The 26,009-nt window shown below is 41.2% G+C and overlaps 1 protein-coding gene and 1 pseudogene across 1 annotated transcript in view; one reads left to right on the top strand and one right to left on the bottom strand.

Annotated features, from left to right (window-relative positions):
• Positions 1-26,009, top strand: part of Col24a1 (collagen type XXIV alpha 1 chain) — a 264,200-nt gene that overhangs the window by 215,983 nt on the left and 22,208 nt on the right. Inside the window, exons 49-56 of the mRNA XM_085835446.1 lie at positions 2,089-2,196; positions 3,079-3,186; positions 3,278-3,331; positions 4,059-4,121; positions 7,567-7,620; positions 10,479-10,514; positions 19,250-19,285; positions 19,397-19,423. Coding sequence (XP_085691572.1) covers positions 2,089-2,196; positions 3,079-3,186; positions 3,278-3,331; positions 4,059-4,121; positions 7,567-7,620; positions 10,479-10,514; positions 19,250-19,285; positions 19,397-19,423 — 486 coding nt within the window. The remainder of the gene's footprint in view (positions 1-2,088; positions 2,197-3,078; positions 3,187-3,277; positions 3,332-4,058; positions 4,122-7,566; positions 7,621-10,478; positions 10,515-19,249; positions 19,286-19,396; positions 19,424-26,009) is intronic.
• On the bottom strand, positions 15,999-16,625 carry LOC110291075 (small ribosomal subunit protein eS8 pseudogene; annotated as a pseudogene).

Raw genomic sequence — 26,009 nt, 5'->3', positions numbered from 1 at the left:
TGTCATCAAGGATTACCTTAAACTCCCAATCTTCTTCCACCTCCTGAGTATGGGATTCTAGGTGCAGCCCACACCACCTGGTTTAGGGCCAGGTGTGTCTAGCAAGCCGCTGACTCTCTGAGCTTTGTCCCACGTAATTTCTGTCTTTAGATGACTTTCTTTACTTTGGGAAGATTTCAGATATATCTACTACTTATTTACTGTCCTTTTGTATTGAGGGATGTTTCTTTCATTTAGGAAAGTTTTTGTCTCATCTCAAAATCCTTCAACTCTGCTGTACTTAGTCCCAAGCCACTGAATATTGTGTAACTGGACAAGTCAAGATATCCCATCCCTCATTTTTGATTAAAAACTTTATAGAACCAAAGAAGATTAAATCCACAAAAGCCAATGGAATTCACTGTTGACACACAAGTTGGATAATATATATATTATATTCAAATAGTTACCTCAGGTTCCCTGACAATAAATAATGCAGTGAATATTTATAGCTTTAAACATCAGAATTTCCCAAGCTTTGACGTTTGTCCAGCAGCTCTTTGTCTGTTTGTCTGTCACAGCTGTCAGTTCTGTCAGCTCTCAGAAGGTTCCACTTCAGGCTGTGTTAATCTGGTTCTTGCTAACTTCCCTGACAGTAGTCTTCCTTGCAGCCACCCACAGCCTATGGTTAACTACTCCATCATCTCAAACTCAGCGTGGACTCCTGGAATGAGCAATTTATCAATACTACAAACTTCGGTTGGCTTACCAAGAGTAAGAAAACCACTTTAAAACCATTTTCTATAGCCTTGAACTGTTGATTCTATCAAAATGTCAACATTTCAAACAATATCCTTACCAAAAGGCTAAACAAACTTGAACAAGTTTTTTGCTACACGATGGAATTCAGTCATCAGAAACAAGGTTAATTCTTTACTGAGCTGACAAATGAAAGCCTTATTTTATTTCATCCTTCTTTAAAAGATGTGTGTGTGTGTGTGTGTGTGTGTGTGTGTGTGTGTGCTTCTTCTATGATAAGACATTCCTTTTTTAAATTTTTCTAATTTCCTATCTGTTGCATTCATATAAAGTTGAAATATGTCCTTGGTCTGATATTGTGGAGTGAATGTAGTTTTAGTGATAGATATGGTTTCAGAACATAATAAATACAAGAGTTTGTCATTTAATTTGCTAAAAAAATCCACATTCTGCTGCATCTATAAATCATGACATTCAACGTTCGCCTTTCTTATTTTGACACAGTATATATGTTCCAATAATAAAGACAAGAAATAAATATTTACAGGAAGATCATGTATGTCCCATTTGAAACTCTGCCTTGCTCCAATCTGCTTTTAGCAAACAGAAAAAGTGCCACCATCTCTGCCATGGCTCCCCAGCTCTGCCACTGCCCAAGTGAAGCCAGGACCAATACATTAAGGAATGAGTGTGGCTGGGTCTCAATAAAACTTTATTCATATTTACTAAAGCTTTAATCTCATATACTCTTCACATTTTAAATTATTGTTATTATTTTGATTTTCCTATAATTAAATGTGAAAACTATGGTTGTGTTATAATCCATACAACAAGAGCTAAATGCCTGCATTTGGCTTGACAGACATAGACGGCCAACCTTGATTCAGGATTTGGTTTTATGTATTTAATATTTGCCTGTTTATCTTTATTTTCATAACTATTTTACTGGATTTTCTAGAATTGTGCAATTGAGAAATAGAGAATTCTTTGTGATGAGACAGACATTCTTCTGTAAGAGTTGCTATGCACAGCAAAGTACGCATCCTTAAATTAAAACAGGTCAAAGCATACAGCACAGCCTGCTTATGTAAATCAAGAGGAACTTGGTGTTGCTTTATAGTCTCTGTTTTAAAAGCCTAAGGTCTTATTAACTATAATTAGATATTTCATGTGAGTAATGAGTCTTCCAAACTCTTCTTTATTGTTTCACTCCTGAGGGAAAGCATAACTCTCAAATCTGGGCATTACGTCACCAGCAGCCTCTAGAAACACACTCCTTTCTATATTTATTAAGCCTCTATGCTGGCTTTCTCCAAATGTGCTAGTTTTCATTCCTTGTCTGTTGTTTAGGGCGTGCCAGGCAGCCCAGGGAGAACAGGACTGGCTGGATCCCCAGGTCCTCAAGGAGGAAAAGGCGCATCAGGCCCTCCAGGAAGCCCTGGTGCTCCAGGCCCAAAGGTACTTTCCCCCTGTGTGTCAGGACCCCGTGTATACTGACTATGTCACAGCTGAGTCTGTCTTCATCTGGCTAATAGTAAAACCACATTAGGAAAAAGGAACATATGTGGCCTACATGTCTCTGTTTCCTGTGGTAGCTACTAGTCATGCAACTGGTGGGACTTCCAAACTATCCTGTGTTTGACTCACAACTACCAGGCAGAGCTCACTCACCAAGCGCTAGAAGCATTTCTAAAATGTTCCTTTCTCGCTGGGTTTGGGTTCTCCTTCTCTGTCATCTTCCTTCTACAATTAGAGAAATGGAGTTTAGTGCCAGATGCATACTATCTCAACTAAACTTCTTCCTCTAAAGCTGTATGTAACCACGGTTCACTAATCCTGATACTAGAGCCACCCGCTGCCGAGGTTGGTAGGACTGGAATGCTAATTGTGGTAAAATCGGGTCCGTCCCTCAGGAACCGCTTGCTTCCCAGTTCTGTGTAGCTGAGTGCTCTCTGGAAGACAAGAAAACATCAAAATGGTCACTTATGTACAAAGCATGTTCTCTGTCTCATAACGCTTTCTATGCGCCAAACCTTCCCCCGTTTTCTCTGAGCCTTCCCATATGCATTTCATAGGCTCACCCCTTCCCTCTTCTTCCCACGGGCAGATTCCCCAACCCCTGGAATTTTCTTTACTTATGGCTGTACCTTTTATTTATTATAATAATATTTTATGTGTGGTAAATGGTGAAAAGGATGAGAATGATATATTTGCCATTCCCAATGCCTTGTGCTATTCTAAAAACCTCAATAGATATATTTATATGTATGGATGGATGTATTTCATTAGTATATTTATAGATTCTGAGGTCCCAACCACCTTTCTTTGTCTGGCCTGCAGGGTGAACAAGGGCTACCTGGTCAGCCTGGAGTTCCGGGTCAAAGAGGTCACCGAGGAACACCAGGCGACCAAGGACTCCGTGGAGCGCCTGGTCTGAAAGGGCAGCCTGTATGTGTCAGCTCTGAAGCCACCACTCACTCACTCCACAAACCAGGCCACCACTGTCCAATAACGGTTGTCCTGTCTGTTTGCCTTGCAGGGGGAACATGGTGATCAAGGTTTGACAGGTTTCCAGGGATTCCCAGGCCCCAGAGTATGTTTATATATGTTTTGGTAGTCTTACACGTATCTCGGAAAAAGAGGGGTTTAAGTAATCAATAGTCTGTGACTCGAGCCTTTCTTTAATCTTTAAAATTCTTGTTGGTATACCCATACATTTGAGTTTTGAAAAATGTTAATTTCAAAGCCTGTCTAATTTCGGAACCTAGTGAGGTTGGGGGGAGGGAATTAACGTTCAAGGCAAGCCTGGGATATATAAGACCTTGTCTGGAAAAAAAGTTTTAAATACAGGTGGAGAGCAGGCTCATTGAGTAAAGCACTTGCCATCTAAGCATGAAGACTTCGGTTCCGGCCTTCAGTGCCAGAAGCTTTGGCTGTTTTCATCCCAGCACCCACTGGGGGCAGATGGGGGCCAGTGATTGGAGGCTCAACTGTGGGCCAGCAAGGCCGGCATATGCAGCAAGAAAGACCCTGCAAAAAACACAGTGGAGCGCAGTGCCTGTCCTCTAACCCTCCACACACACATCCACTCTCACACGCACACACAGGTATCACACACACAAACAACCACGTACACACACGCACACACATTAATAAAACATTTCTATAATCTTATATCCCGTCAATTTTCTTATACAATTGTCTTTTGTTCCCGTTTTAAGAGCTATTCTTGAACATTATAGATTGCCATAAGACTCTTCATTTGTAAAATATTTATAGAAGGCTAAAGCAGGCTTTCTGTTTTTCATTGTGTTCCTTAGGGTCCCGAGGGGGATGCTGGCATTGTTGGAATTGTAGGCCCTAAAGGTCCCATTGGGCCAAGAGTAAGTATAGAGTCATTCTGTCACCCAGGACTTCTGCTTGTTTGCTTCATGTAGGACTTTAAATTTATATACTTCATGCTATAAGGATTACTTAATAAAGTGATTTTTAAGATGAAAATGTAAAACAGCATGTGCAAGCTTTTATAGCTCATAAATTAGTTTGAGCAAAATACCATCGTAGGCCACCCACACTTCTCAGTTCTTATTAAAAAAAAGAGAACAATCATCAGAGTAGCTGTGGAGAAGAGACAGTGTATCTGTCAACCCACCCCAGCATCACAAACAAAGCAGTCTTGTGCCATGCACATTGATACAGAGGTCAAACAGCATCCACCTGGGGGAGGCTTGCCTCTGCCCAGAGCTCTTAAGACCACACTTTGACAGCTGTGTCTTCTCTGCTCAGGGTCAGATATGCCAAGAGAGTAGTCGGAAGGGCAGAAACACTTCCAGAACTCAAAGGCTAGCAAACCTCATCAGCACTCGTTCTACCTGGACCTGCAGAATGCTAAAGGAGCCAAGTCCGGTCATGGTCAGGGTTAGTTTTACTTTGTTATGGCTTTTTTATGGCCATCCTAGTGAGGGGTGGTTTATAAAATGGAAATGAAACAAAACAAAGGTTTCTAAACTTCAAATCGTGGTTTGGCTGTGGTCATAGCCACGCCACGAATTGGAGCAGTTGCTAGGGCTTAGGGGGGCAGGAAAGGAAGGAAGAATCAGCTCAAACCCATCAGGAAAGATTCCTTGCAGAGCTTTACGACCCCACATCACTGTCTTGATCAAAGTAGTCAATGAAGTCAGACTCTTAAAATTCTATAGCCCTCCCTAGTTCCATCAATGACTTGTTTTCGATGAGATAAGGAACAGCGCCGTATGGGATGTGGCTTGGAGTCGTGCACACATCATCAGGTGTAAGCTTGTTGGTTGTTTTCACCATTTCTAAGAAGCCAAGGAAAGTGGGTGCTGTCCCATAAAGTGTCATTTCTGATCATTCACACCTGCAGTAGACGAATGGGCTATTGTAAATTAAATGTTGCTTTTATGACCTCGTCAGTGTCTGGCTGCTGTCAATAAGTGGGGTTCCATGAAGGGCTGAGGCTCTGTGAGCCAGGACTAGAGCCTGTATCACTTCCTGGGTCAGTCCCTTTTGTTACCTGATTAACAGCACTGGGTACAATTCTTGTCAAGAGCTCACAAGGCTTGGAGTAAGAGAAGCCTTGGGAGGCAAGTTAAGGTCCTGATGTGCTAGGATTGCGGAGGGGTGTCGGGGAGGAGGACCAATGTCCAGTCTGTGTCTCTTATGTCATTTAATCCTAATTAAAATCTTCTGAGAGCTGCTGTCACCCCACTTTGCAGCTCAGAAAACTAAGTCTCTGGAAAATATTTCCAAGACCATGGCATGAGGGTATGTCAGCCAAGGAAGAATTTGCCTCCCTATCTGATTGATCAAACCGCGTACCATACTACAGGGCTACTCACTAAAGCTGCAGAATCAGAATGCACAGTCGGTAGGAAGTGCTCTCAAGTCCGCTTCCTGCTCCCAAAATCAAGAAGAGCTTAATGATTAAATAAGAGTAATTAAGTTAGAAAATCGGGACTTCATTGTGCCCCGTTCCAAAACCATGCTTATATAGATAACCTCTACCTACCACATAGACAAATAATACCTACTATTAAAATCATAGTGCGACATTTGTGAACACATAGATAAATGTACGTGATTAATGTTTTCATTGTGTTTTCTCCAAGTAGTAGCCTTTACGATTCAAGTAACATTATTTGGGAGACTTATGTTGTAATTAGATTAAAGTTTCCTCAACATATATTGAGTCTGGAGGCTGAGGCTACACTGCATTAAATTAAAATACCAACTTTCTCAGTTCAATTATAGATCTTTGATATTTGAGTACTGTGTTTACAAATCATCTCTTAAAGTTTGTTATGTTTAAAAAGTGATCTCAACTCATTTAGTCTCTCAGTGTGCAGGTCTACTTACTATTAGAGCTGTCACACAACGGGCTACATCACATTATATTTAAGTAGAAAGCATTTTCATTTTCTCCACATGTTGTAGGAAAAGAGAAAAACTGTTAGGTATTTATAATTGAATATTCCATACTAACTGTCAACCAGAAAGAGAAATGTCCTCTCAACTGAAGTGGAAAGTCGAATTTGATAGAAAAAAATGAAATGAGTATTTTATATTCATTTGAAAATGACAGTGTATGGTGGGTGAGCACTCTCACAGAAGCAGGAGAGAGGGGTGATGGGAGAGGGATTTGCAGAGGGGAAACTGGGAAGGGGAGTAACATTTGAAATGTAAATAAATAAAATAACAATTTCTTTTTAAAAAGAAAGGACTTTACTAGCACCCCAGCTCTTTAGGGGACATCCTCATTATCACCAGGTCAGATGCTCAGCATCTTTCATGTCCAGTTCTGCCATGTCTCCCAGAGGAGCCTGCGGCTTGGTTGGTCACAGGAGATGCCCTCTGGTTCTGCCCTGAACTCCCTTTCTACTGTGTGCCATGGAACCCAGACACCCATCCTTTCACCATTTATACAAAAACCCACTCAAACGTGTGTGCATTGTTCTGGAACCCCTGTGGAAAGCAACATCATTTGTTATGAAATGCCCCACATACAAAATATAACCTTGAACTTCTTACTGCATGGAAATTTCAATTTTAATTTGTATTAGAAATAACTTACAGCTCTTGGATTGGAAACTACAGCAATATTACAATTTTATCATATACTGTCAAAATTACTATAATTTATGCTAGTATTATACTATGCTGTATGCTAATATGCTAATAATATAAAAACATCCCTCCAACAGACTTTGACTGACTTCTTTATTCCCAATAGGGAAACACTGGTGCTCTTGGCTAGAGCAGGAATTATAATATACTAAAAAGCTATTTTGAGATAGCTATTTTATCACTGCATATGTTTTCTTGGGGTTCTTTTTTCCATGAATATACATGGAGAAGGAGGCTTACTATTGTAACATTGGGCCTTCCTATGCCCATCCCAGTTCCCAAACAATGACACAGGGGCTTACATTTATTTACAGTGCTTTTGGCCTTAGCTTAGGCTTGCTCCCCAGCTGGCTCTTAACTTATATTAACCTGTTTATACTAGTCTATGCCTTCCACATGGCTGGTTAGTTACCTCTCATTAGTTCTGTATGTCAGATTCCCTCGGAATCTAGGTGATCAGTCTCCTGTGCCTGACTCTTTCCCAGAGTTCCCCACTCTGTCCATAAGTCCCACTTTATTATCCTGTCTTTTGCTATAGGCTGTGGGCCTTTTATTTTAACCAATCAAAGGGTGCCTTAGGTAGGCAAGGAAGGACAGAGACACATGTTCCCACAGTGTACAGAAACATCACTCCAATAGACTGTTTTGTAGACTGAGACTGACTGCTTTCTTTTACCCCCACAGGGAAACACTGGCCCTCTTGGCCGAGAAGGGATAATAGGCCCAACAGGTGGAACTGTAAGTTTATTACAACATAACTTTTACTCTGTTGTTGTTGTTGTTGTTGTTGTTGTTGATGATGATGATGATGTTGTCGTCTATCCTATTTCTAATTCCAGAATACTCCATAATGAATTGGCTTGGGTATTTAAGAAGCAATGGCTGGAAAGGCAAATTCATATTTCCTTCTGGGGAGCCACTCTTCAGGGTCATAGAATAATAGGTTTGAATGGTGGAGACACTCAAGCTTGAGAAAAGAAAAACCAACGGAGCCAGGGAGGGGGAGCAGTAAACAGAGAAGCAGTCACTAAAACTGTAAGCACGGGTCAAGTTCTGAAGGAAAGAACACAGAGAGTGAGCTGAGTTCCGACTGACAAGATCTGAGTCTTGACATCCGTGGTTCTCAACCTCCCTAATGCTGGGACCCTTTAATACAGTTCTTCACGTCGTGGTGTTCAATGCCCAAAGAGGTAGCGACCCACAGGTTGAGAACCACTGGCTTAAAAGCACCCACTATGAAAAGTAAGATGTTGGTAAAATGAGTAAGAAAACCAGGATACTAGAAGGTTAGACATGACAGAAAGGAGTCTCTGGTGCAGGCTACACTGTGAGAATAATATGAAAATGTACAAGGCTAACTTATCTCAGAGGCTTTTTGTCAGCACTGTAGCTTTTGTTTTGCTTCATTTTCTGTGACATTTCTCAAATTGGTACAACACGTGGTTGGAGTGGGTATCACTTCTGTTCAGTGGATGACCTTTGTAGAGGGTCATCTGGTCCGTCAAGGTAAGGAACCCAGTGAGTTACACAGCTGATGTCTCCATTTGTCCAGGCCATGTCTGGAGTGGACATAGAATCAGCATAGCGCCAGTGCCAGTGGTAAAGCAAATCCAAGAAATAAGACAATGGCTGAAACATAGTCCCGGGGCCCATTACAGCCCAGAGAAGTTACGCACAGAAGAACACAGTCGGGTAGAGCCTGGGAAAACCAAGACTCATTCCCTCCCGGGAAGCCATATTGTAAATCATTTGAAAGTGTTGTGTGTAGTCACATTTAAAATTGAAAATAGACTGTTTCAAGTGTTAAGGAGAGCTCTTCTCTTTGATAAATTTGGAGAATGTGCCATGAAAGTTACTGGAGTTTATTCAAAAGAAATAAAATGTGTAACTCATTCTCTTGGCTTCTAATATTTGCTATTCAGAGCAGCATAACACTGTAGGTGGGAGAGTTCTCATAGTTCAGTGGGTGGTTCTGCAGCACACGCCGTTCTGATTAAGGAATGACTGTTCTCTGTCAAAAATTCGAAGTATTATCGGTCAAGGAAAATGTGATAAAGAAATGCCTCAATGGAAATATCTCACTGTGTTTTGTTTATACCATAGCTGTTAAAGGTCATTATGCTATTCGATGTGCACATCAAGTTTCTTTTCAAATTTTTTCCATATTCTGGTTTTTTCCATTCTAAGAAGAATCCACTATAAGAAATAATCATCTGAAAATCACACACGTGCACACACACACGCAAATATTGTGAGGGAAAATCAGTAGGGGTGGAGTCAGTGATGGAGACTAATAATGAGGGTGCAACATTATCGGGCTGGAATGTGTGGTGGTAAAAAGAAAGATGCTGCTCAGTGTAACAGATGAAAGGACAGAATTAGATGTGTGAGCATATTGTAATTCAATCATTACAAAAACTGCTGCAAGCAGTGGGAGTCCCGACCCAAACTGACTTGTACAGGAGTAAGGACAAAAGATTTCTCATTTGGTGAGTTTCTTAATTTAGTCACTTACGAGTACTCAGAGTCACACTTAAGGTTGGATTTTCTGATGTACAGTCGACTGGCATTTGGCCACATGGCCATTCCTATACTGGTGGCAGGGAAAGGACATGGAATTCACTGGGATCTCATTGGTGCTGAAAGAGATTAGACGCTCACTTCACCATTTTTAAAGCCCCAGATAAAGGTGATGTAAAAACAGAGCAGAAAAATCATTTTTTAAAAAAATGATCTAGAAGACACAGCTGTCTCTTACAGGTTGGGGCTGTATATGTCTAGGAGTTTGAAAATATTTTTTTGTTTTGTTTTGTGTTTGGCTTTTTCGAGGCAGGGTTTCTCTGTGTAGTCCTGGCTGTCCTGGAACTCACTCTGTAGACCAGGCTGGCCTTGAACTCAGAAATCCGCCTGCCTCTGCCTCCCAAGAAAACATTTTTTAAGAAACTTATTTTAAGTTTGAATTTTTTTCAATCTGGATGTGGGGAAATTATTCCCAATGCACATTAAGAAATAAGTATAAAGCAACTAAAAGCACCTGCCACGCAAACCTGGCAGCCTGAGTGCAGACCCCAGACCCCACAGGACGAAGAGAGCTTAGTGCTGAGAGCTGTCCTCAAACTCCCACATGTGCACCCCACCTCAGCACATACACTAAATAAAGTCAAAGGGGAACAGAGAGAGAACGAAAGAGAATGAAGAAATTGCTCTAGAAACACGAATCTCAAAGGCAAAGAGAAACATAACGGACCTTAGAGATTGTAAGAAATTCCTTTCCAAATGCACCTGTGAGTGAATATCAGATAGCTCTCCTGACCCCACTGGTTAAGTAAGGCCACCGGTGTTGTTTCGATTTCTCCGTGGGGTGGCCTTGGAGTGCTGAGCACACAGAACAATCCATCAGTATAGGTTGTTTGTTTGGTTTGGTTTGGTGGGAATTTCTGATTACTCAGAAAATCTGTCTATGAATTAACAAATATTCCTAGATAATAAAACAAAAGTATAAAATGACATGTTCCTGAGCCCAACCATTACTGCATCAAACAGACAATGGCCCCTGACATTGAACCACTATCTTTTTTTTTTCCCCTCTCTTTTAGGGACCCAGAGGTGAAAAAGGCTTTAGAGGTGAAACTGTAAGTTTAACTAAATGTCGGAATTTCTGGTTACATCATCCTTTATCTCTTTGTGATAATCCCTAGGGAATCAAAGATCATGTTAGATTTGCCTGTCACACCTGTTACTTGTGGAGTAAAAAATTATAGTTGTCAAGAAAAAGAATTAACCTGTATGGTTAAGTATGGATCTGATGAGCCCTAAATGTGCTTAAGGGCCTGTCAATCATAGTCTCCCAAGATCACTGTGTACAGGAAGAGATTCACCTTCTCCAGGGCCCAAGCAACAGCTCTGCCAGGTCATGTTAGGCACTCATGCTATACCCAGCCAGCACTAATGACACTGCAAGGGAGACTCAATGCATTAGCTTGTTTGTGCTGTTCTAAGACAGACTCTCGCTGTGTTGCCCAGGCTAGCTTTAAAATTTACTCCCCCTGTCTCCTCTCCTCCTTCTAAGGGCAGGGATGACAGGCATACATTCTTAATAAAATTGTTGTTGTATATTTGTTCAGTGGTAGTGTGAGCTATGTATAGAGATATTTTAAAAGGCCACCACCGAGAAGCAAATGGGAACACCCACCATTTCCTACAAGTACCATCACTTGGTTGGGCTTTGCCACAAGGAAGATTCATGTTGACCAGACTGCAGCATCCCCCATGAAGAGACAGTAGGTGTGGAGTGAATTAATTACACCAAGTACCTGAAAAGGGGAACAAATGACTTTAGACTTTCCCAACAGACAATATAGCGGGAGGCAAGATCACACGCACACAGGGAGTCTTATCTCTTGGGCTGAGTAGAAATGGGAATGAAAACCAGAGGTTGGTATTAGCTCACTTCCTGTATCTCCCTGGCTCTGCGTGTCTGGCTTATCCTAAGCACAGTGGCTAGATCATAAGCTTCCGTGAGGTCAAGAAACCTCAGGAGCCCGTGGCGATGTCATAACGCAGGAATGTTATAAGCGTTTCCTGTGAAGACAGATTACTTGCTCTGACAGATTGAAAACTCCATGAGTTATGACTGTAATTTTAGATTTCTGATAAAAAGATGGCATCTAGAATAAACAAGGTAAAGACCAGGCAGGTCAATCCCCTCTAAATGAAACAGACCGAGCTGCAGCCACTTCTTGCTGAAGGGTCCAAGAGCCAGGCCTGGAAGGCCCTGGAAAGCCAGGTGAGTGGTAGATAGCGATGATGTTTAGACACTGCACTCTGATGCCTTCCTTCTCCTGTTCTTTCTGCAGCCTCCTCACTTAAAGTTCTTGTTCCTGGTACTTCTGTGCTGCACTCTTAAGCCACTTTGTTTCTGTTCATCCGGACATGTCTATTTAAAGGCCGTTTACATAGGCTGGACTTGCTGGAATATTGGGCACATCCTGCGCCCATCTCTGGAAACAACACTTAATACCCAGGACTGAGAACAGTGCCTGTCACCTGTAGCTTGGTTCTTTTCTTTGGAGATACCTTACCACTAAGCCTTTTCCTCAATAAGCCTATTATTATACTAGTTTTCGTTCATAGTTTGTGACTAAAATATGTGACATAAACAACTTAGGCAGGAAAGATTTGATTTATTCATGACTTCAAAGCACTAGGTCCAAGATTGCTTACGCGCGCGCGCGCACACACACACACACACACACACACACACACACACACACACGAGAGGAATATGTGATAGAGAACAGCTGTCATGGCTGACAGGATACAAAGCTGAAAATCTTAGCACTCTCCTAGTCTACTTTTATTTCTTTTATTCCACTCAGTCAGTCATCTCTGGTAATACCCTTACAGATATGCCCAGAGTTGTGTTCAAACACCTAAATGCCAATAAAGATCAGCCGTCACACCACTGTATAAGGACAATGTCCCCTCTTTCCTGAAACTGTACCCTCCCTTAACCTAGTTCCTTGCTACCTGCTATGTTACTTATATTTGGTCAGCATGTCTCCCTCACTAGGGCATAAACTCCATGGAACATCTGTTCTGCTTCTAGTGTTTGTTTTAGTGATGGGACCCCAATACCTGTCTTATAGTTGGCATTCAGTAGGCAGTAAATTTTAAATGAACTGTAAATATGAGTGGCTATGGAGAGTAAATTCAAATGATTTATTTTTAAGTATTATTTTGGTTTCTGAAATCAGCTTCCTGAGAGTGGTCTGGAAGAGAACAGTGTACATATTTGATGCCATCTTTGATATCACTATTTTGATACTACAGCTACCTACCACCTTTGATAGCTGTAATCCCTGGTCCACAGCACTGGTCCATAATGAGAACACGATTAACACTGGCTAGAAGAAAGAACACTAGGCTGGCTTGGGCTTGATCCAGTAATGACTCCTCTCTGAGTACGGCTACTGTGACAAGTTCCCCCGCACTGAAAGCCATCTCTGAGAGTTACTGGACTCTCATTCTTGCATTTAAGTTCCTGCCAGATCTTCTCTGTGCTGCTATGCAAACAGAAAATCAGTAAATCCCCTAGAGAACCACTCACAAAGGCACAGAATACAGAACTGACCTCAGTTCCCACCCCTCTGTAACTTACCAGCGTCATCCATTCATCTCACCTCCGTCACCGACACACTTGGTGCGTATTCCCACGCTATCAGCCCCAGTTCTGAACATCTTGTCATTGACTCTGCTGACCCCACTGCAATCCATTCTCCATGTACCAGAAACATTGTCAAGGAACGAAGCCTTGACCTCAGCCTTCCCTGACTCTTACACGCATACAAAAATCTAAGCTCCGCCTTCTCAATATAAAGCCCTGCCTGACCTCGCTTCTATTTTCCCTCTGGTCTCAGACACAGCACTTGCCCTGCTACAGGCTCTCGCTTCCTTGGGTTCTTCAGGATGTCTTCTTGCTACCCAGAAATACCTTTCATCTGCTCATCAAATGACTGCTTTATCACAGGATCCCAACCTCTGCTCAAATATCATCTTGGAGATGTTTTTCCCTTGCCATAGGTTCGGGCTTATTATTGAGGAAGGTTCACATCCTCCGAAGCATAACTTTAGATTTCAGAATTGGTTAGAAATGAGTCCTTCCCACCTGTAGGGCGCTATTTCCATACATCCATGTAAGAGAGGTTTCTTCTCTATTCTACACTTGATCCTTGTCTGGCGGCCTATGGGTTTTGTTTTTAAACCCTGGGACGCATATTCTGTAAACAGCTCCAGATTGTGGTGTCCTAAGAAACCTGCTCATGGGTAGTTATAGGAGTAGGTAGGAAACACAAATCTCTTGTGTTTCTCAGAAATTAATTTTGAATAGTTAAAAAAAAATGTCTGACTTCCCTGGGATTCCAAAACACTCTTAGGACAAGAGTAATTAATTTGAAATGAAATTTAAAGAGCATTGGCAGAAATAATAGAATGAAATTATTTTAAAAGAAAAATATTAACTTACACCAAAAATAACATTCTGGTTTTGACAGGATGTCAGAACTTGAAACATAGTAATGCAACAGAAGTAGAAAAACATATAAAGAGCAATTTGGCACAAATTTTAGAGAGGGTACTTCATTTTTGTAGTATGTTATGATAAGATAAAAATTAGTATAGTGTTGAAGAATTCCACTGACAATTTCTCAAGTACTCTAAGTTAGTATTGCTGTATAGCTTTTGAGTATGAGAATTATCTTATTGCCTCTAATTTGGCTTACTCATTATAAGAAATGTATGAAAAGAATCCTATATTTTAAAATTAAGAACTTAAGGTGCTACAGAGGTGGGTCAGGTTAAGGGTGCTTCCTGATCTTCTAGAGGACCCAAGCTCAGTTCATGGTACCCACACTGGGCATGGCATAACTACCTATAACTCCAGTTAAAGGAGATGGAGTGCCCTCTTCTGGTCTTGATGAGCAGCTGTACTCATGTGCACACACACACAAGTACACATATGAAAGAGAAAGAATTTAAAATATATAGATGCATGTTTTATTCCTAGATTATATAATTCATTCAAATAAAAAAATAGATCAACTTTTTTGATTCAACTAGAAATTCCCCTACACTTATACAAACTTCAAAATTGAAACTTTTAGCTCATATATTCCTGGGTATAACACATTTCTCCAATTATAAAAGATGAGGGATAATTTTCTTTTTTTTAAAAAAAAAGGCTTGAAAACCAATTCTTATTCTATGTATCTGTCATCTGTGTCTCTGTGTCTCAACTGTGTATTGTGTGTGTGTGTGTGTGTGTGTGTGTGTGTGTGTGTGGTGTGTGGGGGGGGTGCACGTGTGTTCAAACCTAGAGCTTTAATCATGTTAAGCAAGTAGTCTGCCAGTGAGCTACATTTCCAGCCTGAAAACTAAACTCTCAAATGGGCCATGGGAACCATGCTCACTGAGCCTCTTATTTTCAAATGAGATTTCTGTGACCCAAGAACATGTCAGTTACAAAGATCAGAGCCTAAATCTCTCCACTCACAAACAGTGTCTTCTCACAAGACAACTGAAGAATGGGGAGCTGCTGGGTAAGGGAGCTACAGAGAAAGGGGTCAGCCACAGAGCAGCCTGAGGAGCAGATTCGTACCTTAACATCAGGCTTTCCACCTTAGAGTCCACGGATCCCATCCTAGCACCACTGATAATTAATAAGTCTTACTTAATATTGTGAAAACTTAATTAAGTCTTCCAAACCAGTAGTTCTCAGAAGAAGCCATCTGTCCCTTAGCCCCAAAGATATATTTGACAAAAACTAGAAACACACTCCAGTTGTCAAAAGAAGCATGCTAGTGACAGTTGGAACATAGAGAATCCTGTAATGAAAGTCCCCAAGTTTAAATGGAAAAACAACTCTAAAATAGGACCAGCTTAAGAGAACCTCTGCCAGAGCCTGACCAACACAGATGCAGATGCTTGCCACCAACCATCAGACTGAGCACAGGGACCCCAATGGAAGAGTTAGGGGAAGGACTGAAGGAGCTGAAGGGGTTTGCAATCCCATAGGAAGAACAACAATATCAACTAACCACACACACACACACACACACACACACACACACACACACATCGAGCTCCCAGGGACTAAACCACCAACCAAAGAGTACACATGGAGAGACTCATAGCTCCAGCCACATATGTAGCAGAGGATGGCCCTATCTGATATCACTGTGAGAGGAGGCCCTTGGTCCTGTGGAGACTCAATGTCCCAGCATAAGGGAATGCTAGAGCAGTGAGGCAGGAGTGGGTGGATGTGGAGGAGCACCCTCATAGAAGCAGGGGGAGGGGGAGGGGATAGGGAGTTTGCCGAGGGGAAACTGAGAAGGCAGACAACATTTGAAATGTAAATAAATAAAATAACCAATTAAAAAAGCAAATAAATAAACACAGAACTCCTGAGATAAATGACAACTGCATTTACAGAAAGGAAAGGAAATAAGGAATTTACATAGGAGAAGACCACATACTTAGTTAGATTCAAGGTCACATGCTAGTCTTCTTTTTTTTTTTTTTTTTTTTAGAACAGCAGACACCTTTATTACACTTGAGGCTCATTTGCCTTTCTGGGCTTTGATCTTCCGCAGATAGAACTCCAGCTCTTTGCCTTCAAGCACATAGCCGTCTGCTCTGCCACACTGGCCTGGTCGTGAGGCAATACAGGCTAGAAGCTTGTCCTGCTGGGACTGCTCCTCCAGGAGACTGCTGGTTTTGGCATTCTTTTTCTTTTCGTCGTATTTCTTTTGAATTTTCTTTGATCGTTTTTTGTTTAAAATCTCTTCCTCCTCAGGAGTCAGCTTGTCCCCCTTCTTGCGGCCCAGGGGCAGTGCATAGTGGGACTCTATCACTGTCGGTACAGCGTGCTGTCAATGAGCACGATGCAGTTCTTCACCAGGGTCTTTTGGTGCGGACAAGCTCGTTGTTGGATGCATTGTAGACAACATCAATGATCCTTGTTTTGCGAGTACAACACTCAGAGCCCCAGGAAAAGTTCCCCACATCCAATCTCAGGGCACAGTACTTCTTATTGCCTCCTCGAAGTCGGACTGTGTGTATGCGGCGAGGGCCAATCTTCGTGTTGGTAGCGGGCCATCCCAGCTCATACTTCTGCTTCTTGTGGTAGGGTTTTCGCTTACCCCCGTCTTGCGGCGCTTGTGTCAGTTGTCCCGGGAGATGCCCATCACTCGGCACTGGCTGGAAAGAGCGCTAGTCTTCTTAAATCAAATGATAAGCTATGATACTGTTCAGGGATTCATGCAAATTATGGAACAGAACAGAGAGAACCTGGCATAATTTAAAGAGGCTTTCTGAACAGCTACTCAAACCATTATCACAGCCATCTCCACGACCGTGGTTGCCCTCAGGAAAATAACAGTTTATCTACAAAGCCCTGTATGCAGTAGATAGAAAGTAGGTAAACTTCTTAATAGTGTTAGCTGAAGGAAAGAGAGAACTAATAACACATTATGTGGTTGGAATCACAGTTTGTCTATTTGCTTGCTTGACCTGCTCCTGCCATTGTTGTGTTAGGTTGCCCTGCCCTCTCTCGTGGCCAGTTAAGCATTTCGTTGGATTGTATCTGTGATGAGCTGACTCGCTCTGAGGAACGAGCTGAAATGAATTTGGTAGTGTCAGCAGTAGAAATACTTTGCTCCTTTTCCTATGGTACATTCCTCTTTTGGAGTCAGATATAGGATGGATGTTTTGTACTGAACCATCAAAGGGATTTTGTAAATGTCAGAAACATGTGAAGTGGTTCAATGGCACAGCTGTTGATTATTTTTGCAGTGTTGATTCAGAATGGATCAAATTCACTCTAACCTCGGCATGGTTTGGACTTAGACTGTCACTAACGATGGCATTCCTGCAACTTAGCAGGCAGCTTCTGAGGACAGCTTTTGTTGCCCTCTGATTGAATTTGTATGCATAAAAAAATAAAATAAAATAATTCGTAAGCATAGACCATGCAAACTACGAAATGTCTCTCAGGCATAGTGTGAGTTCTCTAGCCTGCTTAAGTAACTGTGGTATTTGTTCTAGCTGTCACAATAAAACCAGGGTTAACAGTCTTAGCAATAAAGCATCCTGAGTATGAAGCCAGTTACAGTATCAACATTATTTGAAACCAGCTGGATATTAATTCTTCTTTTTGCCATCGTCTAACCCTAATCTGAGTCTGACTCAGTATGATGTTAAGATTCAATTCACCATCAAATAAACTAACTTTGAGCAGATGTGTGAGGACTGAGTAATGATTGCTGTTAGTACATTTTGAAAAAATGTCAGCATAACTTTTGGCATCTAAATGGACCCAATTAGCCTTCCTACTTTCTAAATTAATAACATTTCTAATGTTGTTCAATCATGTCATAAGAATTGTTGAGCATCTAGTGTGTATCAGGCACTGTAGTCTTGTTCCAGAAAACTTTAAAAAAGCAACAGACATTTTATCAAACTTTGGGTACGTTCCGAAGTGCTGTGCTCTGTGGAATGAAGAAATAAACTAGTCATGCGTTGAGAAGGGAAGTGACATGCCAGGTGGTTGCAGTAGCTGTAGAGTTTAAAGTAGCACTGAGAGAGAAACGAGCATTCTATCTATCTCAATGGAAAAGAGTGGGTAGGCAGGAGTGTGTGTAAGAGAAGTCATTTATAAAAGAACTTGGTGTACCGGGCATGGTGGTGCATACCTACAATCCCTGTACTGGGGAGGCTGGCACAAGAGAACTGGGAGTCTGATGCCAAATGGGATACAGAAAGAAAACCTACAGGAAGACAAGAATGATGGAAGGGAGATGGGAGGAAGGGGAAAGAGAAGGGCGGGGAGAGTAGGGTTTAGAGATGTGCAGGTAGCTGGCTATAGAAGGTGTGGAGGACGTGTTGATAACGACCACACTTTGAAGAGGAGGCAACCGGATGAGGTGTCTAAGAACCATTTCTGTATTCTGCGGGCTTAACTTTTGGTCTTACCTCTATTGCTCATCCATTGACTGCTCAGTTGTTTCACTTTCTGGGGTGTGGCATGGAAATACAGTACATAACTTATCACATGGATGGAGCTTAGTATAGAGTGGTGAGCCACACTATTAAGTGTATCCTTCTCCCCTAAATGAGAGCCACTGGATGTCTAGGGAATGATCAGATTCCAGTTTCTAAGAAGAATGTCATTAGTGTGATGGACAGACTGCTCTAGTCCTGTTTGCAGAATTCCACTTCTTCCTTTATTGTGGCGTGAAGGAGAGCAGGTCATCTCTTGGCCTCTTTTCTAGGACACGAATCGCTTTATAGAGAGTGCACCCGTATGGTCCAATAACCTCTCAAAAGTCCCATTGCACCACAAAGATAGAAACTAGGGCATTATGCAGATGTTGGGGGACACAGGAATTGGGCCATAATATGTGATTTACATTGAAGATGAAGAAGGATCTTGGAGATGTTTGGAGGGATACAACTTATAGGTATGTGAAGGGAGACAGTATTTAAAAACAATGAGGATCCCAGCTTTGGTGGTTAGGTGGGTGCTAATAGAAATAGCTCAGGCTGAATTAAGATTTTTACATCATAATTTAATTTGTTAATTAAACTTAGTCTCCCACCACACATGCACAAGTACAGGCACAAACACAAATTAAAATTCCAGGTTGTTCAGAATTGTGGGTCATAGTTAAGGGCAAAAGCTTTTAAGTCCAGAGTCAATTGGGAATCATGTGATCTGCACAACATCAACAGGCAACAGCAGAGGTTGGGTCTTGGTTGATACCAAATCTAAAGCCATCTATATATTGTGCTTTGTCTTCATTTCTTTTAGGGTCCCCAAGGGCCGAGAGGTCAACCAGGACCCCCTGTGAGTTCATTTATATTTATATCTGTTTGCCATTGATGAACATACAATGCCTGGTTTTGAGATATTTACTAACTGGGTTTTCTTTTCTTTTGTTTTGTGATTATGTTCCAGGGTCCACCTGGAGCACCTGGTCCAAGAGTAAGTCTTTTTGGTTGGTTTTATTCTGTTCTGTCTCAGAATATCAACTCTGTGTGTGTGTGTGTGTGTGTGTGTGTGTGTGTGTGTGTGTGTGTATGTGTGTGTATTGCATATGTATATGTTATATATGTGTGTGTGTGTGTATGTGTGGTGTGATATATGTGTGTGTGCATGTGTTGTATTGCATGTCTGTACGTTATGTGTGTGTACACAAGTACATTTGTTGCAGGTGTGTTGTGGATGCCAAAGGAGGATAGCAGCTCTCCTCATTCTATCTGCCATCTTATTCCTTTGAGACAGGTCCTCTCACTGAACCTGGAACTCTTAAGACCCAGCAATACATCTGTCCCTGCTCCTACAGCTGGGGTGTGCAAACTTGCTTACCCATGCCTGCATTTTCACATGGGTGCTGCGCTAAGTCCTTACGCTTGATGGCAAATGCTCTTGTCCACAGAGCTATCTCTCTACCCCCATCATGTGAACCTTGAACTGTTAAAGTCATCCCATCCTTCTGGAATACCTTAGTTCTTTTGCAAAAGCCAATCAGCTATGATAACTTGAAATCCAAGCCCTGTATTTCCTATCTAAAAAAGAGTAATTGTATTTCCTGCTGCTTCTGCTGCTGCTGCTGCTTCTTCTTCTTCTTCTTCTTCTTCTTCTTCTCCTTCTTCTTCTTCTTCTTCTTCTTCTTCTTCTTCTTCTTCTTCTTCTTCTTCTTCTTCTTCTTCTTCTTCTTCTTCTTTGTTCATTTTGAGCATTAAACAGTAGAAAAGCATCCAGCACAGGATAGTACATAATAGGTACTCCATTTCTTCTTCTTTCTGGGACTTGGCTCTTCATTTTAAATCTTCTTTTAACCATAATTCTTTTCTTAGGTTTTACATGAATCCTTGTCAGTTTCTAGTGTCTGGAGAAGCCATCAGATGGCTCGTGTGTTTGCTTTTGATCTAACTACTGCAGCCTAAAACGTGCTAGGCTTATTTTGAAATCATATTTCCATTTCTTAGGCTATTATCACTGATATTTCAATATTCCAATTTTAGATCCTCTATCTACTGTATATTCTAAAGATTCTTTGACCCCCTGCTTCCTATGCAGAGTCTCCATATACCCCCAATCTTAGCCATACCTCATCCGATTGGTCTCCTGGTCACATACAGTGGAAAGTGATCACATTTCCTTCCCAGTTGACATCCACTCTCTGCTCCAAGTAATGGTCAGCCTGCTGTCTTCCAAGCCATAATCATTTCCACATGCTGTTCTCGGGTCATTTACATCATGATAGTTCTGGATAGCTGGCCGCAGCGTTCCACGCTCAACAGATTCGGAACTCTGCATTTCCTTCAGTCTTGCTCTGCAGCTGGAAATAATTTTGCAGCGAGTGCTATGGATCTTTCATACACACAATGCCTCTCTGATCCTCCTTGTCCTCTACGGCCTTGCAATGTGAGGACTCAACCACTGCCTAACCGGTGCCTCCCCACCTTATGGAGGCTTTGAGAAGTTGGGGCTATCTTCCTGAAACTAAGTTCTGAAGAAGTAATGAAATGAATGGCAAACTAGAAAGCTATAGAGAAAGTGTTTGTAATTAGGTACCTAATTAGGAGGCATGTCCCCTGCTCTCAGCTGGAAGATTACTGAGTTTCTACATGACTACAATGAAGGGGACACATGAGCAGTTCCTTCTTTGAGAAAATAACTATAGATATGAATATATGCTTTGAGGAATTAAGAGGCTTAAACTAGAAGATTCCTATGTTTGACAAATGGGTTCCCCACAAACATTACGCTTGATTCCTTCTTTGCCCTCTCCCTCTGTTCTGTTTTCTTTATTTTTGTCAAGTGTGAAAGCACATTTCTTCATACTGTCTGCAGAAGCCAATGTACAAACAGAGTCTAGCATTTGTGCAGAAGTGACAACTGTCACAGCCTCCCTAAACCCTTCCTAATTCATCTTCTCATTGCACCCTGAGATAGAATTGATAGCTCTCACTTCTTCATCCATGCTTATTTTACCTTTGTTTCCCACTCAAGTCCTTAATATGCACTTGTTTAATACATATGCCATGTCTGAACACACGCGCACACACACACAACATCATTTCTCTCAGACTATTTCAGCATGAATCCCCTAAGGAAAACGTCTCACTTGGAGATAAGATGACAGGATTAAAAGTAGAAGCCCAGGCAAGCACAGTGACATGGGAAGCAATGCTACAGCATCAACACTCAGGAAGCCAAGGGTCACAAATCCACCAGCTGGGCAATGCTGTGTGACTCTCAGAGAAACAACAAAGGATTAGAAGTCCTCTTGGTAATTATTTAGCAATTACTTCAGAGTGCAAATTGGATTCATTATTCCATGGAAGATGAAACCAATTGAGTGAGCCTCTTGCAATATTCCTTTGTAGTAAAAATACAACAAGATAAACGTATAGGAAATAGACCTGGGAAGATAGTGAGTGAAAGTGCTTGCTATGAAAGATCTGAGTTCAAATCCCCAGGCCCCAGGTAAAAAGGCTGGACATGGATACCTACATGTGTAACACATCATTGAAAGGATGGACATGTCTACATCTGTATCTACAGTTATATGTTTGAAAATGATAAAATTGGTAACTTTTATGCTACATGAATCTTAATAAGAATCAACTATTAAAAAAAAAACAGCACATCATTAGTAGTAAGACTGAAATTGTTTTGCAAAGCCGTGTTGTCAATTGTAAACCTTGTCACAGTGTAAAAATATCTTGCTGTGGGGCAAGATGAAAGAAGTTTGACAAGCTCCAACCCGCTTCCATTCCCCAGCCTTCCATCAAAGGCCTGTGGAATTAAGTTGACTCACAGTCCTGGAATACAATGAAAAGTGAATGCTCCAGAAAAGGCAGCGTTTGTGGGCAATGGTGCAAGTGTAAGGGTCTGGTAATGAATGGACCTCTATGACACTTAGAAATCAATGAGAACATCTACCCCTGGATGCTAGAGACAGCCCTCCTTGTGCCAAAGGGAAGACCAGAGTGAGAATGTGTGTTGTGTGGGTGTATGTGTGGGGGGGGGGTACGTGTGTGGTATGTGTGTGGTGAGGTAGAAACACTAAAGTTTCAGCTAATTGCTTCAAGTTCAAGGGTCAACTGTGAAATTTAAAGATGTGGGTTGAGAAGTGGCAGACCAGTCCTGGCATCAAGGACCAGGCATACCTCCACCACAGAGAGGGTCAAGTCCTAGAACTGTTTCCTAGCCCTCGATGTTGTAACTATCTACCCACCTGAGACTTTAGAACTCTGAAAAGGAACAGACTCCAAAACCCTGAGGTGCCCAGGTTAGATCTGTGTCTCCCCCATGAACACGGGAGAGAGATGAAGGATCTGGCACAACATAGTGAAACTTACCTAATTCCCATTATTTGAAACTCTGAGGTGTCTCCGAAGCTGTTAACAGTCTGCTCACTTATTCTGTTTCCTATTTTATATGCGTGTCTGTGAAAAAAGAAAAAGGGTTAAGTGATTTCTCACATGATAATGTGCTCTCTCTCTCTCTCTCTCTTTCTCTCTCTCTCTCTCTTACTAGACTACATGAGGACACTGTTTTGTTTTATTTCATTCTGAACCCTTACTCTGTACTTACTGACAGCTTTATACTCAGATGTGGGCAGTTTTATGCCCATGTTTAAAACATTAAGTGATTTTCATGTTATAATATGTTCTCTTAAACTAGAGTGTATAAATCTTTTTTCTTTTCTTTTTTCTTTTCGTCCCATCACTGAACTTAGAGCTTTTTCTGGCACTTTGTTTTGGAACAGTGTCCCAGGCTCACCTTGTGCTCAATTTCAAATGCTGGGATTACAGTGTTGCCACCACACCCAGCTCCACATAAAAGCTCTGTGCTCAGATGAGGACACCCCAAGCTGTTACTGAATGACTGTCCACAAAACTCTTAACTCAATCTGGCTGGGTTTCCAAATGAGAAAGAGAGACAAGTCAGCATATGGAATTCCCACTAAGTGCCAATGAATTCCCACTATGTGCTAAAGGGTCTAGCGGGCTTTGGGAATAGTCTAGGAATTACAGGAATATGAAGAATGCAAAAAAAAAAATCATGACAGTAAACCCTATGAAATGTCTTTGTTTTTAAATGTCTATTCAAAAGGATAACTATCTTTTTCATTAAGCTGTTTGCACGGGTCATGGTTAAAATGATGGCTGCCTTGTCATCATTAAGTACCAGCCTCTACTGATCCTCACTGTATTCTTCACTTACACATGATCAGAGAAGGTAGACCAGTCGTTTCTTTCAGGAATATGCTGTTGTTCTCTCATTCAGTCTTCTGTTGGTGAACATGTAAAATGTTTCTAATCTTTGCAAGCACAATTAGTACAAATGTCCTGTCAATACACCTATCATTTTACATACGTAGAATATCCTTAGGATCAACTCCAAAGGTGAGATGTAGTCAGCACCCCTTCTAGTACCCCCTGGGACAAGGCACCTAGGAGAAAGAAGTCAGAGTAAAGGATGATTTTGACTCAAGTTTCAGAGGTTCCATGAGTAGTCACTTGGCTACATTGTTTCTGGCTTAGAACATCATGGAATATCAGATGGTACCCAAGTGGGGGGAAGACACTGACATCCCAGACCTGCTTTGTAGACCAGGCTGACCTTGAACTCAGAGATCTGCCTGTCTCTGTCTCCCGAGTGCTGGAATTAAAGGCATGTACCACCACCACCTGGCCCAAACCTGCTTTAAAGTGATACCCCTAACGACCTAGCTTCTTTGTATGAGACCCCATCACTGGAAGGTCCGACAACCCCCATCAGCACCACGGATTGGTGACCAAGTCTTTCGTGTATGAACCTCTGGGAAACACCCCAGATCCAACCTCTGCTGAATGACCGGCAAATGTACTTAGTGCTTCTTGGTTCAGTATATGTAACTTGAAAATTGCCATTTTAAGCACATAAAGATGTACCTCTGGCATTACTAACAGCTACAGTTTTGCAACCAGAGTTACCACCTGTTTCCAGACCCTTTCTCATCTTCCCAAATTGAAACTCTATCTTCAAACCAATTAAGTCCCAGTTTTTCTTCTCTCAAGCCCCTGGCAACCACCATTCTCCCATCTCAGTGAACTTGGCTACTAGGTATTTTACACGAGTTAATAGTGCAACATTTACTCTTCTGTGGCTGAGTTACTCCCTTTAGTATTGCTTGGCCTTTCATCCTGTCATACGCATATATCAGAATTTCATTATGTAGGTCTAAATACTATTCCATTAAATTTATATAACATTTGGTTCATCAAGATGAATGCTTGCATTGTACCCATCTTTTGACCATTTTAAATAATACTATGGACACAGGTATATAAATATCTGAGCCCCAGTTTTTTACATACTTGGGTACATAGCTGCTAGTGAAATCATTGAATCACATAGTCATCCTATATTTAAACTTTAGAGAAATTGTCATAGTGAATTACACAGCACCTGCCCACTTCCCTTTCAGCACTTCTTTTCAGGGTTATGTTTGACTTGGCTTTTATTTTTGAGATTATAATTGCATTTTCCCTTTCTTTTTCTTCCCTTCAAACTCTCCATATACCTCTTTCTCCACTCTCCTCCAAATTTATGGCATGTTTTTTCACTGTTATTGAATGCATTTGTGTGTGTATGTGTGTGTGTATGTATATATATATATATATATATATATATATATATATATATATATAAAATTCAATGCAGAATTAGGTTGTCTACTACCACATGATCATCCCTGAAAACATACATATTGGTAGCATTATATGAACATAACAGGTTATGTTTAGTAATATTATATATATATTAAACTATATACTGTAATCCTAAGTATTTATATAAATTATATATACATATATATATAACTAAACTATATTACTATTTGTATATATTACTAAACTACATTACTATATATTCTAAGCTATATTGCTACATATATTAAACTATATTACTATATAGTAGTAATATATATTACTAAAAAGAACTTGTTCTGTTCATATAGCAGTACTTGTATGTATGTTTTCAGGGCTGACCATGTGGTTCTAGACAACCTAACTCTGGGCTCTTCCCCAGGAAAGGCCACCCCTCCCTCTCCCAGCTTTCCTCGGTTGCCTGCCATTCTCTGTGTAGTGCTGAGAGCTCGTGGGCTTTTCTCTGTCTAGTTTGGAATGTTGGTGTCATCCTTGTTAAGCTCATGTTAGGGAAGTCATGATGGTGAGATTTTATGGGTGTAGCTTCGGATATGACTAGAAAACATAATATCACAGCAAAGTCCCATCCTCTGGCCCTTAACATCTTTCTGTCCCCTCGTCTACAGTGATCTCTGACTTAAGACCTGCTCAGCAAGGAGGAGACCATGCCTGGTACTAGAAACCTAACTAACTACTCATGCAGTATGATATTGGAAGCATAGATATTGAATATTGGATACTGGAAGAAAATCTACAGCCACTAATTTACTAAACCAGTATAATCCTTAACATTAATCTATAAACACTTGTCCTTATACCCCCAGTTATGTGTAGTCTTTACCCCTCTTCAAAAAAACAACCAA

Source organism: Mus caroli, unplaced genomic scaffold (assembly GCF_978045245.1).
Source record: "Mus caroli unplaced genomic scaffold, Mus_caroli_1 scaffold_3, whole genome shotgun sequence".
NCBI lineage: Eukaryota > Metazoa > Chordata > Mammalia > Rodentia > Muridae > Mus > Mus caroli.
This window is presented reverse-complemented; position numbering and strand designations above follow the sequence as displayed.